Source organism: Chiloscyllium punctatum, chromosome 15, assembly GCF_047496795.1.
Source record: "Chiloscyllium punctatum isolate Juve2018m chromosome 15, sChiPun1.3, whole genome shotgun sequence".
Classification (NCBI taxonomy): domain Eukaryota; kingdom Metazoa; phylum Chordata; class Chondrichthyes; order Orectolobiformes; family Hemiscylliidae; genus Chiloscyllium; species Chiloscyllium punctatum.
In genome coordinates this window covers 16501740-16519875 of record NC_092753.1, presented here as the reverse complement: position 1 = coordinate 16519875, position 18136 = coordinate 16501740, and the positions used below count along the sequence as shown (strand labels likewise).

The window sequence follows — 18136 nt, the reverse complement described above, 5'->3', positions numbered from 1 at the left end:
CTGTCTACCCTGTTCATTCACCCACTCCTATACCCACTGTCTACCCTGTTCAATCACCCACTCCTATACCCACTGTCTACCCTGTTCATTCACCCACTCCTATACCCACTGTCTACCCTGTTCAATCACCCACTCCTATACCCACTGTCTACCCTGTTCACTCACCCACTCCTATACCCACTGTCTACCCTGTTCATTCACCCACTCCTATACCCACTGTCTACCCTGTTCATTCACCCACTCCTATACCCACTGTCTACGCTGTTCATTCACCCACTCCTATACCCACTGTCTACCCTGTTCATTCACCCACTCCTATACCCACTGTCTACCCTGTTCAATCACCCACTCCTATACCCACTGTCTACCCTGTTCAATCACCCACTCCTAAATCCACTGTCTACTCTGTTCACTCACTCACTCCTATACCCTTTGTCTCCCCTGTTCATTCACACACTCCTATACTGTCTACCCTGTTCATTCACCCACTCATATACCCACTGTCTACCCTGTTCACTCACCCACTCCTATACCCACTGTCTACCCTGTTCACTCACCCACTCCTATACCCACTGTCTACCCTGTTCATTCACCCACTCCTATACCCACTGTCTACCCTGTCCATTCACCCACTCCTATACCCACTGTCTACCCTGTTCAATCACCCACTCCTATACCCACTGTCTACCCTGTTCAATCACCCACTGCTAAATCCACTGTCTACTCTGTTCACTCACTCACTCCTATACCCTTTGTCTCCCCTGTTCATTCACACACTCCTATACTGTCTACCCTGTTCATTCACCCACTCATATACCCACTGTCTACCCTGCTCACTCACCCACTCCTATACCCACTGTCTACCCTGTTCACTCACCCACTCCTATACCCACTGTCTACCCTGTTCAATCACCCACTCCTATACCCACTGTCTACCCTGTTCACTCACCCACTCCTATACCCACTGTCTACCCTGTTCACTCACCCACTCCTATACCCACTGTCTACCCTGTTCACTCACCCACTCCTATACCCACTGTCTACCCTGTTCACTCACCCACTCCTATACCCACTGTCTACGCTGTTTATTCACCCACTCCTATACCCACTGTCTACCCTGTTCATTCACCCACTCCTATACCCACTGTCTACCCTGTTCATTCACCCACTCCTATACCCACTGTCTACCCTGTTCATTCACCCACTCCTATACCCACTGTCTCGCCTGTCCATTCACCCACTTCTATACCCACTGTCTACCCTGTTCAATCACCCACTCCTATACCCACTGTCTACCCTGTTCATTCATCCACTCCTATACCCACTGTCTACCCTGTTCATTCACCCACTCCTATACCCACTGTCTCCCCTGTTCGTTCACTCACTCCTATACTGTCTACCCTGTTCATTCACCCACTCATATACCCACTGTCTACCCTGTTCAATCACCCACTCCTATACCCACTGTCTACCCTGTTCATTCATCCAATCCTATACCCACTGTCTACCCTGTTCATTCACCCACTCCTATACCCGCTGTCTACCATGTTCATTCACTCACTCCTATACTGTCTACCCTGTTCAATCACCCACTCCTATACCCACTGTCTACCCTGTTCATTCATCCACTCCTATACCCGCTGTCTACCATGTTCATTCACTCACTCCTATACCCACTGTCTACCCTGTTCATTCACCCACTCCTAAATCCACTGTCTACCCTGTTCACTCACCCACTCCTATACCCACTGTCTACCCTGTTCACTCACTCACTCCTATACCCACTGTCTACCCTGTTCATTCACCCACTCCTTTTCCCACTGTCTACCCTGTTCAATCACCCACTCCTATACCCACTGTCTACGCTGTTCATTCACCCACTCCTATACCCACTGTCTACCCTGTTCATTCACCCACTCCTATACCCACTGTCTACCCTGTCTATCACCCACTCCTATACCCACTGTCTACCCTGTTTACTCACCCACTCCTATACCCACTGTCTACCCTGTTTATTCACCCACTCCTATACCCACTGTCTACCCTGTTCATTCACCCACTCCTATACCCACTGTCTACGCTGGTTACTCACCCACTCCTATACCCACTGTCTACCCTGTTTATTCACCCACTCCTATACCCACTGTCTACCCTGTTCATTCACCCACTCCTATACCCACTGTCTACCCTGTTCACTCACCCACTCCTATACCCACTGTCTACGCTGTTTATTCACCCACTCCTATACCCACTGTCTACCCTGTTCATTCACCCACTCCTATACCCACTGTCTACGCTGTTTATTCACCCACTCCTATACCCACTGTCTACGCTGTTTATTCACCCACTCCTATACCCACTGTCTACCCTGTTCATTCACCCACTCCTATACCCACTGTCTACGCTGTTTATTCACCCACTCCTATACCCACTGTCTACGCTGTTTATTCACCCACTCCTATACCCACTGTCTACCCTGTTCATTCACCCACTCCTATACCCACTGTCTACGCTGTTTATTCACCCACTCCTATACCCACTGTCTACCCTGTTCATTCACCCACTCCTATACCCACTGTCTACCCTGTTTATTCACCCACTCCTATACCCACTGTCTACCCTGTTCATTCACCCACTCTTATACCCACTGTCTACCCTGTTTATTCACCCACTCCTATACCCTCCTATAAATTGCTGCTCAGTGGTTAGCACTGCTGCCTCACCATGCCAGGGATACCGGTTTGATTCCAAACTCGGACAACAGTGTGTAGAGTTTGCACAGTCTCCTTGTGTCTGTGTGGATTCCCCCTGTGTGGAGAAAGTGAGGACTGCAGCTGCTGGTGATCAGAGTCGGGAGTGTAGTGCTGGAAAAGCACAGCAGGTCAGGCAGCATCCGAGGAGCAGGAGAATCAACATTTCGGGCAGAGGCCTTTCACCAGCTGTTTCCTCTGGGTGCTCTGGTTTCCTCCCACATCCAAAGATGCAGGTTGGGTGGATTGGCCACACTAAATTGCGCCCATAGTATCCGAGAGTGCAGATGGATTAGCCATGGGAAATGCAGGGATAGGGTGGGTCTGGGTGGGATGCTCTTCAGTTGGGCTGAATGGCCTGTTTTCACACTGCCAGAACTCTAGGTTTTGGCTCGTGGAGTCTCACTGGGATCAGTGTTGGGGCCTGAAATATCTCACGTCTATCCTCATGGCTTAAAGAGATACGCTAGGTTGGAGCCACATTTGCTGATGACAACAAGGTGCACAGGAAAACAAGTTGTAAGAAGTCTAGATCGATGCAGTGAGTGATGAAACATTTCACAGATGTGGGAAAGTGGGGCGTTGTCAGTGGGTAAATTGAAAGTCGAATATTATCTAAATGGGGAGAGACTGTGTGACGTTGCAATACAAAGGATGTGAGTGATCTTGCATGAGTCACATAGAGAGAGAATGCAGGCACAGTGAGTCAGTCGGAAAGGTAAATACATGTTGGTCTTCACTGCAACGAAGTGGGGTATCCTCCCATTGCTATACATTGGTGCAGTACTAGGTAATGATTTGGTTTCCTTATTTAGGGTGAGGTGTGTCGGAGCAAATTACTGCAGATGCTGGTATCGGTACTGAAAACAACAAATGCTGGAGACCATGGCATCAGGGACCATGCGGGGAGAGAGAGCAAGCTAACGTTTCGAGTCCCTGATGAAGAGATCCCGCGACTCGAACTGTCAGCTTGCTCTCTCTCCCAGCATGCTCCCTGGTGCTGTGATCTCCGGTGAAGGAGAGGTCCACCTGCTTTGGAAGGGGTTCAGATTCCCTCTTCGACTTGTCGTCCAAAGAAAACGTCACACTCGCTGGCGCTGAGAGAGAAACGAGGGGGAATCCTATCGAAACGCGTAAAATCTGCTCTTGTGGGGGAATCTCAAATGAGGCGGCACCATTAGGTCAGCTAGGATCTTACTGATTGGTGGATCAAATCTAAGGCACTTGTATGACCTGCTCCTGACCCTCTGTTTATTATCATAATCTTATGAAAATAAAATCAACCTTACAGCATTCTGTCCAAGGGCTGCTTTCAAACTAATCCGCACTTTAATTGCATCCTTTTTATCTGAAAAGAGAAAGAAGAAAGACAAAGAACAACCAGTTTGATTCAGAATCAAGCACAAGAGTTTGAAAATTAACTTTAAAGTCTTAAACATACATTTCTATCAATGCAATGATCCAAGATTTATTTATTTAAAAGCACAGCGTGCTAAACCCTTTCATCGCTGCAGCCATTACATTAACCAGAGCGTTTGTGGTCACTCCCACAGTGAAGGTTTGGAACCATCTTCACCTTTCACAGTTCCCTTTGGTTAGCTCAATTCCCCTTACTTGTTCTAACCTCCCTCCCACTGATCTGAGCCAGGGGCACATACATTAGGGCCAGGGGTAGGCACTCATCCACTTGAGCTTGGTCTTCCCCTGCAATCTCCTGCCAGCACACCAACCCCCTCACCTCCATCTGTGGCTCCAGACAGTCCTTCCAGGTGAGACATAGGTTCACCTGCCTCTCCTCCAACCAGTTTACTGCATCTCGTGCTCCTGACGTGGTCTTCTCTGTGTCAGGAAGACCAACGTAAGCTAGGAACATTATACCGAGAGTCTCAGCTGGGCATGTAATGGCCAGCCTTATCTCCTGTTTATCACCCACTTCAATTCCCCTTCCCACCCCCACCCCACCCCCCACCCCGCCCTCCATCCTCTGCCTCCTCCATTGCCACAGTGAATCAGGCCGCAAATTGGTAGGAACAATACCTGATCTTCTGCTTGGGCAGCCCACAGCCCAGAAGACTCACCTTTGAGTACTCCAATTTCAAATACCCTCCCTTCCCAGCATCCCCCCTGTTCCTCCCTTCCATTCCTCTCATCGGCCAACCAGGTCATACCCTCTACCTGGGTTCACCTATCACTACCTCACCACCCCTTTCCTCAGAGGACAATTCAGCCATTCTGGGAATGAGTCAAGTGAACTCATTTCATCAAAGTTTCCGGATTTCCAGCCTCTCCTGTAGCCTTGGTTTTAGTCAGCCTACTTGGATACCATGCCTTTACCTCTTTGCACCCTAACCATTGGATTCCCATCTTAAACCTCTGACTGGTCACTCTTCTGTAAGATATTCTGTAAAACCCAACGCCTTAACCAAACTTTTCCCAAATTCTTGAATGGCCGAATGTTATCCATCACTTTTTAACCCTTCTGTGGAAGTGAGGTGTTCTCCTATGTTAAAGGGGCTATATAAATATTAACCTGTTGTTACATTAAACAGCTTCTCCTTTAATGGTGCTCAGTTCCACTAATTAAATGTGTTCACGATGGGGAACCAGAAAGTTTCAGCCATTCCAGATGATGGTGGCCATTCTCTCCTTCAGCTCTTTGTCCACTACATTGAATACTGTCCTGATACATCAGTGCGCATGTGTGTGGGTGTGTGTGAGTGTGGGTGGGTGTGGGTGGGTGTATGTGAGTGTGGGTTGGTGAGTGTGAGCATGTATGAGTGTGGGTGGGTGTGTGTGGGTGTGTGTGAGTGTGGGTGGGTGTGTGTGAGTGTGTGTGTGTGGGTGGGTGTGTGCGTGTGGGTGTGTGTGGGTGGGTGGGTGCGTGTGGGTGTGTGTGGGTGTGGGTCGGTGAGTGTGAGTGTGGGTGGATGTGTGTGGGTATGGGTGAGTGTGGGTGGGTGTGCGTGGGTGTGGGTGGGTGTGTGGGTTGTGTGAGTGTGAGTTGGTGTGGGTGAGTGTAGGTGAGTGTGGGTGGGTGTGGGTGAGTGTGGGTGGGTGTGTGTGGGTTGTGTGAGTGTGAGTTGGTGTGGGTGAGTGTATGTGAGTGTGGGCGGGTGTGGGTGGGTGTGTGTGGATGTGTGTGAGTGTAGCTGGGTGTGTGTGGGTGTGTGTGAGTGTGGGTGGGTGTGTGTGAGTGTGGGTGGTGTGGGTGGGTGTGTGTGAGTGTGGGTGGGTGTGTGTGAGTGTAGATGGGTGTGTGTGGGTGTGTGTGAGTGTGGGTGGGTGTGGGTGAGTGTGGATGGGTGTAGGTGGGTATGGGTGAGTGTGTCAGCCAAACCTGATCTGGATTACCAATGTCAGGCTTAAGCCATACAGAATCATTCCAATATGTTTTTATTTATTCCTTCCTGGGCATCACTGGCAAGGTCGGCATTTTCTGCCAGTCCCTAGTTGCTCTCTAACTGAGAGGCCATTTCAGAATGAAGTTAAGAGTCCCTAATGCAGTTACTTATGTCCAATGTGGTTGACTTTTAACTTCATTCTGAAATGGCCTCTCAGTTCAAGAGCAACTAGGGACTGGCAGAAAATGCCGACCTTGCCAGTGATGCCCAGGAAGGAATAAATAAAAACATATTGGAATGATTCTGTATGGCTTAAGTAACCCTGAGGTCTCTTCTCACTCAGAATCATCTTCTTCCACCACTGAGTGATCCCTCTCCCCTCCTTAGCCTCTCAATTTGAATGGTCCCACCATTCTCTCTCGTTCAGGGTCATAAGAAGTGGGAGCAAGATGTGGCCACTTGGCCTACTTGAGTTCGCCCCTCATTCCAACCTCAACCTCCATTATCCTCCTCGACCCTTCACCTCCCCCGTCGACCGAGAGGAGAAAAAGTTTGACGAAGCGTTGGAAGCTGTCACAAGCCGGCATTTTCTAAAATAATTTCCTCACGTTTTAATTAGAAACAACAAAATTGTTCCCAAAGGAAGGGCTGGGTTCTCGACTTACATGGGCTCCAGTTGACATCCCACCCGACGGTCCGGCCATTCTCTGCGTTGTTTTTCTTCAGCCAGACATACAAGGGTTGGAAATAGTTCAGCAGTGGCGTGGAATTCATTCTGGTTTGAGAGGTTACCTTCTCGAGAGCTCTAGTCCAGGATTCAGACTTCCCTAGTTTGAGCATATCACTGCACGGGAGAGAAAACAAGGCAACTGGATCAGACATGCCACCTCATGCTTTGGTCACTTCCTGTAAACACTGAAGGAGCCATAACTGAAGGGACTGAGTAGTTTCTGTGCACGATATCTGTCTCAATCTTACAGCCGATGAGCTGAACGCAGTGAAGAATGATGCCACAAATTATCTTGTCACTCAGTTGGACGCTCGTGACATAATCGCACATTGTGTAATAACAAATTTGCATTGATGTAGGATTTTTTTTTACACACTGGAGGAAAGCTTGAGATGCCCCACTGATGTGAAACCATACCAGCAAAGCTGGCACGAGCTCAAAGCAGAGTTGGCAGGCTCTGAAATCTGGCAATAGTTTAATTGTTCCATTGACTCTGCAACAGCAACATCTGGGATTAAAAAAAAGCACTGATCAGAGCATTGAGTACAGGAGTCGGGATGTCATGTTACAGCTGTACAAGACATTGGTAAGGCCACATTTGGAGTACTGCACCTAATTCTGGTCGCTCTGTTATTGGAAGGATGTTATTAAACAGGAAAGAGTGCAAACAGGATTTACAAGAATGTTTCCAAGACTGGACGGTTTGAGTTCTAAGAAGAGGCTAGCTAAGCTGGGAGCTTTTTTCCCCTGGAGTGTGGGAGGCTGAGGAATGGCCTTATCAAGGATAATAAAATCATGAGGGGCATTGCTAAGGTGAATAGCCAAGGTCTTTTCCCCGGGGTAGGGGGGAGTCCAAAAATGAGACGGCAGGGTTGAAGGTGAAAGGGGAGAGAGTTAAATGGGACCCAAGGGATAACTTTTTCACACAATAAGTAATGTGCGTATGGAACGAGCTGCCAGAGGAAGTGGTTGAGGCATGCGCAATTGCAACATTTAGAGGGAATTTGGAAAGGTAGGTGGATAAGAAAGGTTTAGAGGGGTATGGGCCAAACGCAGGCAGCTGGGGCTAGCTCAGTTCAGGAAACCTGGTCGGTTGGGCTGAAGGGCCTGTTTCAATGCTCTGATTTTTATCAGATCTGATTGCTTTACGCAGTGACTCTGACACGTTGCCTGGAATTTCCTGAGTTGAGTATTCTTGTGTTACGCCAGATACAACAGGATCCGCAAGGAATTGAAAACTTGCCTGAGCTTCTTGCCCGCTACTGTGGAGTTGGTGATGGCACATTTGTGTAGTTCTCCTTTGTGGCCAGCGACTTTACACAGCGCTTCGTGAAACTGGAACTGGTAGATTGTCCTTGTGTAGTATCTAAAGGGAAGGACAGGGAAGGCGTTATCATATTCTGCAAGGGAACAGCCCACAGTAACCAACAAGTTCATCAGCTGCAGTGTGCACTGGGGAAACACGCCAATCCCTTACAATAATCCACCATCAGGGCCCAGCAACTGGGATTTCTCTGCTATTATATGAGGCAGAAAAGATTCAGGGCAAGGAGAGTAGTTAGCACTGCTGCCTCACACAGCCAGGGACCTGGGTTCGATTCCACCCTCAGGAAACTGTTTGTGTGGAGTTTGCACATGCAAAGTTGCCCATGGTGTGCAGGTTAGGTGGATTAGCCATGGAAAATGCCGGGTGAAAGGGTCAGGGGGGATAGGGTTGGGTGGGTTGCTCTTCGGAGGGCCAGTGTGGACTTGCTGGGCCAAATGGCCTACTTCCACAATGTAGGGAATCTACAATTCTATGACGAGAACATGACAGTATTCCAGGAGCATTATTCCTTTAAGGAATAGGCTATTTAGCCCCTCAAGCCTGCTCTGCCATTCACTAGGATCCAACATCCCTCATGGAGAAAGTGAGGACTGCAGGTGCTGGAGATCAGAGTCGAGAGTGTGGTGCCGGAAAAGATCGGGCAGCATCTGAGGAGCAGGAGAGCCAACCTCACCGCCCCATGGCTGATCACTTCAACTCCCTCTCCCACTCTGCCGAGGATGTGCAGGTCCTGGGCCTCCTCCATCACCACACTCTCACCACCTGGAGAATGCCTGGAGAAGGAACGTCTCGTCTTTCATCTTGGGACTCTCCAACCACACGGCATCAATGTGGATTCCACCAGTTTCCTCATTTCCCCTCTCTCCACCTTACCCCAGTTCCAACCTTCCAACTCAGCACCGCCCTCATGACCTGTCCATCTTCCTTCCCACCTATCCGCTCCACCCTCCTCTCCGACCTATCACCTTTACCCCCACCTTCATTTACCCATCACATTCTCAGCTACCTTGCACCCACCCCTACCCCCCCCCCCCCAACCCCTCCCATTTATCCCTCCACCCCCTTGGCTCACAAGCCTCATTCCTGATGAAGAGATTTTGACCGAAACGTCGGTTCTCCTGCCTCCTCGGATGCTGCCTGACTGGCTGTGCTTTCCCAGCATTCCACTTTCGACTCTGACAGCCATCGTTTTCAGTCCTCACTTTCTCCTGACCAAACATTGAGCCAGTCAGGCAGCATCCGAGGAGCAGGAGAATCGACGTTTCGAGCATTGACTCTACATCAGGAATCTGCTCAAAATGTCGATTCTCCTGCTCCTCGGATGCTGCCTGACCAGCTGTGCTTTTCCAGCCCCACACTCTTCGACTCTGACCTCCAACACCTGCAGTCCTCACTTTCTCCCTGATCAATAAACCTATCTGTCTGAGTCTTAAATAGATACAAAGACTCTGCCCCAATGCAGAAAACCCACAATTCTCTCCCCAGAAAGCTTATTACTTTGATAAAGTAAGCACGACCAGTGATACGGGGTTTACTTAATGTGACAATGCTTACACCATCCTTCATAAAATGAGAAACGAAGCTCAAACAGCATGGTGTTGAAGGATATGACAGATGTTTATTACATATTAAACAAAATTATCGTATTCACAATCACCTACACGACTTGCCAAGTTCTGTGCTCTTTGGTTACAAGGAAAACATGCTTCCATTAATGTGTCATGCTTTAAGTGATCCGAGTTAAGGTGGAGTCTGAGATCTTTCTACCCTCAGGTTGCTGCTACAATATAGCGGTGATTTCATGAGCATATCTCTTAAAGATACTCTGAAATACGGACCACCAGACAGAACTCAAAGGCCAGTGGGGCAAGGGGGGATCCTGATGGAATTGCAAGCAGATCTCACCTCAGGTCAAACGCCCTAGGTCTCACAGGCAGGTATTGATTTTTCATTCATTATCCTGTTGGATAGACAAAGAGCAGCTGAAAGTGACAAATTGTCAGGAGGGATATTCTCCTGTCTGGAGGGCGAATGGGGTCAAGGTGTACAGTCCCTGAATGAGAGCTAGACCATTTTGAATTGAGGTGAGGAGGAACCTCTTCTTTCAGAGGGTGGTAAATCTTTGGAATTCTATACCCTTAAGGTGTGCGCAGGCTCAATCATTGAGTATATGCAAGAGAGATAGCAAGGGATTTTGAGATATTAACGGTATCGGTGGATTTGGGATTGAGCTCCTATAAATGAGCTCCAAACTCCTATTCTGCAACTGTTAGAAGTCACCAAAATGCATGTTTACAAACTGAACAGTGTTCTTGCAGTGAGCTACACTCACAACATCATGGAATATACATCTCAACAGTCTGGGGAGTGCTCGTCCAAACATCCAGCATCGAGAAAAGAAACCATGTTGACAATGTTTGAGAAATATCTGGACAGCCGCGTGTTTTCACAGGCCACATCTACAGTCATGATCAGTCAATGGCTCACGTTTCAGCCAGAGATCTTCAGTGAGCCCTACCACAACAGTTGCTAATACCAGGGAAGGCACAGTCCCCCATGCTGGTGATGGACACTGCAGGAGAGTTTACACGTACCTGATGAAGGAGTAATCATTGGAAACATGGTAGAGAGCGGCTGGATCGCAGTAGGTTTCATCGTGCGGTAGAGGCTCGACAACACCAACAATCCTCCGCCTAACAAGTAGAACAAATAATGAGATTCCTCACTGAAAGAGATTTCCAATCAGTTTCCACTCCCCGACCCTTCCTTATATCTTTGTGTTGTGTCCCTTCGCAGAGTTATCCCATATTCTTTCAGACGCTGTTATAGAATTAGCATCCATCACCCTTTCAGGCAGTGCACCACCGATCATAAACATTTACTCTACGAAAAACAGAATCAAATCATCTCCACTCTGTGTCTAGTGATAAATTATTCTGACTCTGGTGTCCTCTGGTTGTCGACACTGGTGTCAGTGAAAACAATTTCTCCTCAATTCCTCTCCCAAAATACTTCACAATCTTGAACCTCTTTATTAAATCTCCCTGTAACCTTCTCGGTGATAAGGAGAATGGCCTTCAGCTTCTCCAGTCATTCCAAAGACTCGAGAGCCCTGTCTCTGGTTTTGATTTTATAAGTTTCCCCCTCTGTACCCTCTCCAAGGCCTTACCCTCCTTCTTAAACTGCAGTGACCAGAATTTGATACAGTATTCCAGCTGACCAGTGTTTAATCTTGGTTCAGTATAACTTCCCTTCCCTCGGAATCTGTTTAAAATTGGATAACACAGACTCTTTGACAACATCTGACCTTGCCCTGGCATTGTCAAAGATTTGTGGACATATACCCAAACACACTTTCTTACACCACACTCCTTTTAAAATGGTACCATTTAGTTTAGGAATGAGAGGTGGAGCAAGGTATATGTTATATACCATGTGTTAGGGTATGTTCTATACTGTGTGACTATATGTTTACGTGTGTGTTTTAATGTTGTCCCTCAGACCAGGTTTTCCATTTGTTGAGGTTGTGTCTAACCTGTGACCTAACTTCATTTTTCTGCCTTTTCCCTATTCCCGTTCATACATTCAGACACAGAAACCATCTCTGCTTAAACCTTCCAATTGACCCAGCATCCAGTGACACCTACTAAAGCAAGTTTGAAGCTCTTAGTACCTATTAGATGAAAAAGGATTTCCTAATTGCATTCCTGATAAATGGAGATCTCATTTTATTGGAAGGTGAATCTGATCCTTGATGCCACAACCTGCAAAAATCAATTCTCTCGATCTACCTGTTCCTCATAAAATCTTCAACACTTGATTATATTACCTCGAGCCAACAAATCTCGATCCAGTATAACCCTAGTTTATGTGATATCTTTCCTGGCAATTTAACTCTTGGGATCTGGATATCATTCCAATACATCTGCACTATACTCCTTCCAAAGCCAATATATTCTTCCTAAGGTGTGGTGCCCAGAACTGACATCTATCAAAAGTTCCCTTACAGAGCGGACTTCTATCTCCTTGTATTGTACTCCAATCAATTTAAAAACTCAGTTTATTCTGCTTCTCCTTATTCCTCCTTTGAAAATACATCTCTTCACACTTCTCTGTCCTAAGATTTATCTATCTGCATCCATCCATTTTACAGATCTTTCTAGGTTCTCCCGAAGTCTGTCGTTATCTTTTCCACTGTGTAATACATTTCTAAGTTTCTCAACAAACTGCAAACTTTGAGCTGATATATATTAACTCAGGTTTATTGTTGATCAGAATAGCGGCGACGATAGCAGCCCTTATCGGATAACCTCTCTTTACATCCCTTCAGCCAGATAAATACATTTCTGCTTTCGTTCCCTCCTTCGGTCCTCTGGGCTTTCAATTCTTTTAACATGTCCATTACTAATGCAGACAATAGAAGTCCCTATGTAAATGATGGCATTATCTTTATCAACTCTCCTAAGTATATCAACTCATACTCAATGTATTCAAGTGGAGCAGAGTGAGTTGCTTTCATTTATTTATTCTCAGGATGTGGGTGTCATTGACCAGACCAGCATTTATTGCCCATCCCTAATGGCCCAGAGGGCAGCTAAGAGTCAACCATATTGCAGTGGGTCTGGAACCACATGTAGGCCAAACCAAGTAAGGATGGCAGTTTCCTTCCCGAAAGGACATTATCGAATCACAAGGGGTTTTCCCAACAACTAGCAATGGATTCATAGTCATCAGTAGACTCTTCATTCCAGATGTTTATTTGATTCAAATTCCAACATCTGCCATGGTGGGATTTGAACCGGAGTCTCTGGATTAACAATCCAACGGTAACACCACTAGACCGTCGCCTTCCCAGTTGAGTACTGGATCCCAAGGGCTCTTACCTTTTGGACCAACCCTCCATCTGGGACCTTGCCAAAGGCTTTACTGAAAGTTGCAAACAGAGGATGACACCAGAATTGAAAGCTTTTTTTTTGTGTGCAGGTTCAGAGAAGTCAATCAATAGGATTTTTAACAAGGATTCACCCCGAAAATAGATCAGCTATCATTCTACAGCTACAGGAAGGGAAATTCTCGACAAACCATGTAGGTCATGGCAGAAAACTGCTCTCAGTCAAAGTCCAGGCCTATATTTCTCTCCCTGCATTTTTAACAAGGAGTTCACTTTAACAATTCAGCTTCAGCATGGAGACCAACCAAATAAGCAAGTTAAAGCCAGTCGTCAGGTGCAAAATGTCAGCATTACTGGGCAAAAGAAAGTGCTTGGGTTTCCATAACACCTTTCAAAACCTCAGGATGCTCTGAAACATTTTCCATTCAATTGTGTTTCCTTCCATAGGAACCATTTTGTTGCTTTGTTGCCATAGTCTTACCAGACCACAGGGGCTGCTCTCATTTCGAGAGGAGTAACTGGTGCTGATTTAACCTGAGGGCCATCAGATCCCAGGAGAGGGAAGAGGTTGAGAAGGGGAGTTCTTCACTGTAACCTCAAACCAGTGATGGGAATTGAACCCACACTGTTAGCATCACGCTGCTCTGTAAATCAACAATCCAGCCAACTGAGCTAAACGAATTCCGGAGATGAATCATAGGGTTGTTCTAGAGAGAGAGAGAAGATGATGATGACTTGAAGCTTCACTCACTCAGGGCTTACTGGGGTTAGGCATCCCCTCTTGATTATCCGGGATATTGGATCAACCAACAAATACCTGCTCCCATAGGTGCCAGTAAATAAAACGTTTGCAAGACTCCAACACTCACAGCATGGTCCAACCTTCAGCATTCCACGTTGCACTAGAGAATTGCACTCACTCCAACCTTTCCCGAACAGAAAGCCTGATGTGAAAGCTGCCGACTTCGTAACCATCTGCTCTTTACCCGCTTTGACTTCAGTCAAACAGTAAAGGCAGAAACATCCCTTGGCTATTGCCACAGTGAGATTATTAATCACAGCTCGGAGTCAAATACTTACTTCATTTCCCAATACTTTTTCATCCACTGATCTTCGGGTATGTTTCCTCGGAACATTTCCCAACGCCACTGCTCCATCATGTATGTGAAAGGCAGGGTACCCACAATAGTCAGTGCTTGCTTCAACAGGAAGTTGATGTCAATCTCTATAATAGAAGTAATTACAACTGTTACAACTCCTTCTCAATTCTTAGTCTCACTAATTCATACTTATGGTCCCAGTGGCCTTACGGATGAGGTATTGGCCTCTTACACCAGGGTTTATGGGTTTCATTCCCATTTGAGGTGCAGTGTGCTCTGGGTAGCACAGTGGCTCAGTGGTTAGCACTGCTGCCTCACAGCGCCAGGGTCACAGGCTAGATTCCACCCTCGGGCGACTGTCTGTGTGGAGTTAGTACATTCTCCCTGTGTCTGTGTGGGTTTCCTGTGGGCTCTCTGGCTTCCTCCCACAGTGCAAAGATGTGCAGGTTGGGTGGATTAGTCGCACTAAATTGCTCATAGTGCCCACAGATGTGCAGGCTAGGTGAATTAGCCACGGGAGAGGTAGGGTTGTGGGTCTGGGTAGATTGGTGTGGGCTGAATGCCCTGCTTCCACACTGTAGGGTTCTATGCCAAGATTAAGAGCATAATAAATGGCAATGTAATTCCTCCTGCCTCCCTCCATTTGTTTGGCCCAATAACATCTCGACTGAGATTCATTTCACACTGGGCAATCTGCCATATTCCTATTTGTAACTTTGACTTGAGAGACGTTTCCTGAGGAGTCAAATAATATCATCCTATTCTCTTGAGGTGTACAGTGAGAGATGAAGTAGGACAGTAAAATTGACATGCATCCCTTTTAAATAAGAGGCTAGCTACAATGTCCAACTGAAAAGTATGCATAGGTCCTTCTGCATCAGTGCCCAATTGGGTGACACCATCTAGGTTTATTCACCTGGCAAGGAGGGACTAACAGGCTGTTGGAGTTCCGTTAAAGTGGTATAGAATCATTAGAGTATCAGAGAATTGCTGGAAAAATGGCAGATTGTTGAATTAATAGAGAATTATTAGTGTATCATAGAGTAGCTGAAGTAATAGAGAACTAATGCAGTGATGAAGAACACTTGGAGCAGTAGAGGGCTGTTGAATTAATAGGAGGCTGTTGGAGTAATAGGGGACTATTGGGGGGATGTGACCACAGTTATTTTATTTGGTCTCCCAATGGTGCCTGTGTAGTCACCTTTGCAATCGTTTCTACGCATTTTATCAGTTGCAAAGTTGGTCGAACCTCCACGTGGTTCCCCCTGGAAACGACCTGTGAGAGGAAGCTCAATAACAGAGGAGTGGCTTTAACTGTTTAAGAGGTTATATTGGCGTGGATCTTATCATTGATTTTATCACTGATTTTATCATTGGTTTTACCTTTGGTTTTATCCAGTGCTGTGTAGCCACTGACAGTTTTAGTGTTCTCCTTCTGTCACATGAGCAGTACTCTATTCAGGTCGGCTAATACAACCAGAGAAAAGATACGAGACGGCTGGTGACCTATCGGTCAATGTTAGTAACCTATTTTTGGCAGCGGCGATGACGTCGAATTCCAAAATTTCCGGTTGGGTGGGAGACCGGGAAAATAACCGCCCCGCACGGTTGTTATTGGTGACACCATGTGCTAAATGTGTTAGCCAAATAAGGACTAGACTATCCATTTCTACGCAAATGGAGCAGACCATAATAGTCACTCTGGCATGGCTGCCCTCTGGCAGGCACGAGGAAGCCAGTAATAAAGTCCAGAGGACTCAGGATCAAGTTCGAATTGAAGGATTCATAGAGAAGGCCCCTCTAGAATCTTGTTCTTTTAATAGCCGGACAATTTTTAATTCGAATTTTAAAGGGCCCTTTGATTTTAGTCAAATTGGAGAACCAGAGAGCAATAAAGAGAATAGCGAGAGTAGGATTATTCATCTGGTTGTTAACGAGAAAGATAAAATAGAAATAATAATAGAATATCCGTTAGATAATTTTATATGTAAATTCTGTAATAACATTTATAATACAATGGGAATGTTTAGAAAACATTTAAAATTGTGTAAAGGGACTAAAGCTGTGAGAGTTAAATATAGTAAATGCAGCTGGGAGGGTCGTTACACACTCAGTCACATGTCACTACCCGAAATGTAATAGTCATATAAAAGAGAGGGAAGAAGGTAAATCATTCCAATGTGAAATTTGCCCGCTTAGATTTACAACAGCTATAGGTTTAGGACAGCACGAGAGGCACGTGCACCCTAATTTGAGAAATGCTGAAAGGAATAAAGAGAAAAAAGGTAATTTGGAAAAAGTTGAGAAAGCTAAAAGAGGAGTGTGGTCCAACGCTGAAATAAAAATGTTACAACAATTAGAACAGGAATTTATAGGTGGTAAAAATATTAATAAACTTATAGCTGAAAAATTGAAAACTAAGACATCAAAACAAATTTCTGACAAAAGAAGATTGTTAGTTAAACATAATAAGATTAGCGATAAAGTTGCGGGCACAAGTCAGGAAATAGTCCCCAGTAATGACAATGGAAGTGAAGAGAATAGTGATCGAGATTTAAATACTCCAATAGAGGAGATAGTAACCATCAAAGAAACCATCAATGGGAACGTAGAATCTAAAGATGGATCATTAATAGAGTTAGTAGAGATGATAGAGGACAAAATAAGTAAGGGCAAACGTATAATAAATGATTTTGACAGCATTATGGATATGATAATTGGTAAATTAGGGACTAAGGATGAGAACAATAGGTCAAAGAAACTGAAATGTAAAAAGGGATTCATTACTAAGCAGAAGAATAGTAGACAAGAATGTAAGACAAGGGTAAATAACACGAAAAGAAGATATAGTAGGAAAAAAGGAAAGTTTAAAGAAACACAGGTTTTATATAAGAATAAAAGACAATATTTAGCTAGAACTATGATGGGAGCTCCGGCTAAATGCGAATGTCTGCTTAGCAAGGAGGAATTGGAGGATTATTTTAAAAATAGATTATCTAATCCTAATGAAAAAAGCAATTTGAGAGGTTTTGTCAAATACAAAGGGCAAATTGAGGGATCAATGTGTAGCATGCTGACCGGCCCTATAACAGTAGAGGACGTCAATCAGGCTGCTTAAACCACGGCAGGGCCGGACCAGATGATGGCTAAAGAAGTGATTAGAATATTTAATAAAGATAATACAATAATCTCCAGAATTTACACCATTTGGTTGAAAACAGGCAATATCCCTGATATAGTAAAAATAAGGAGAACGGTATTAATCCCCAAAATTAGTGAGGAGGTTGGGTTAAAGGATATTAATAATTGGAGACCCATCACAATTTTGCTTATGCTTTTTACGAAAATTATAGCTAATAGGTTAAGTAAAGTTATAAATTTAAATAAATGGCAAGAAGGTTTTATGGCAGGAGTAGCAGGTTGTGAAGAGAACATTAAAATTTTGGAGAATATCATTAGTGGAGCTAAGAAAAAGAAAATCGACTTAGCTTTGTGGACCTGGCTAAAGCCTTTGAAACCGTTGGGTACAAATTGATCATAAATGCCCTCAAGAGAATTCAACTCCCTCCAGTTTTTATTAAATTACTTATGAGCTTATATAATAATAACTTTGCTAAGATCGAAGGTTTTAATTGTAAAACGAATAAGATCAAAATTTTAAGAGGGGTTAAGCAAGGTGATTCTTTCTCAGCGATTCTTTTTAATATAGTTATGGTCCCCCTTATAAGTACTATTGAAGAAAGAAAAAAAGGAATATTTTTGGGTGAAGATAAAGAAAGTTATCATTGCGCAACCTTAGCGTTTGCCGATGGTATAGCTTTGATCAGCCAATCCTATGAAGGAATGGCATACAATTTAAAACTGATAGAAACATTTTGCAATAATACTGGGGTGGAGGTTAATGTAAGAAAAACTGAAGGATTCGACTTTGCTTATAAAAATAAAACCTTTATTTATAATGATAGGGCAAATTGGAAATTTAATGAGGGAAATATAC

At 45.2% G+C, this 18136-nt stretch overlaps 1 protein-coding gene across 2 annotated transcripts in view; it reads right to left on the bottom strand.

Annotated features, from left to right (window-relative positions):
* Positions 1-18136, bottom strand: part of ace2 (angiotensin I converting enzyme 2) — a 92415-nt gene that overhangs the window by 15091 nt on the left and 59188 nt on the right. For both annotated transcript variants that reach the window (XM_072584723.1, XM_072584724.1), the window contains exons 11-15: positions 14120-14264; positions 10743-10841; positions 8065-8187; positions 6757-6935; positions 4040-4098 (exon numbers count right to left, since the gene is read on the bottom strand). In XM_072584723.1, the coding sequence (XP_072440824.1) occupies positions 4040-4098; positions 6757-6935; positions 8065-8187; positions 10743-10841; positions 14120-14264 (605 nt within the window). The remainder of the gene's footprint in view (positions 1-4039; positions 4099-6756; positions 6936-8064; positions 8188-10742; positions 10842-14119; positions 14265-18136) is intronic.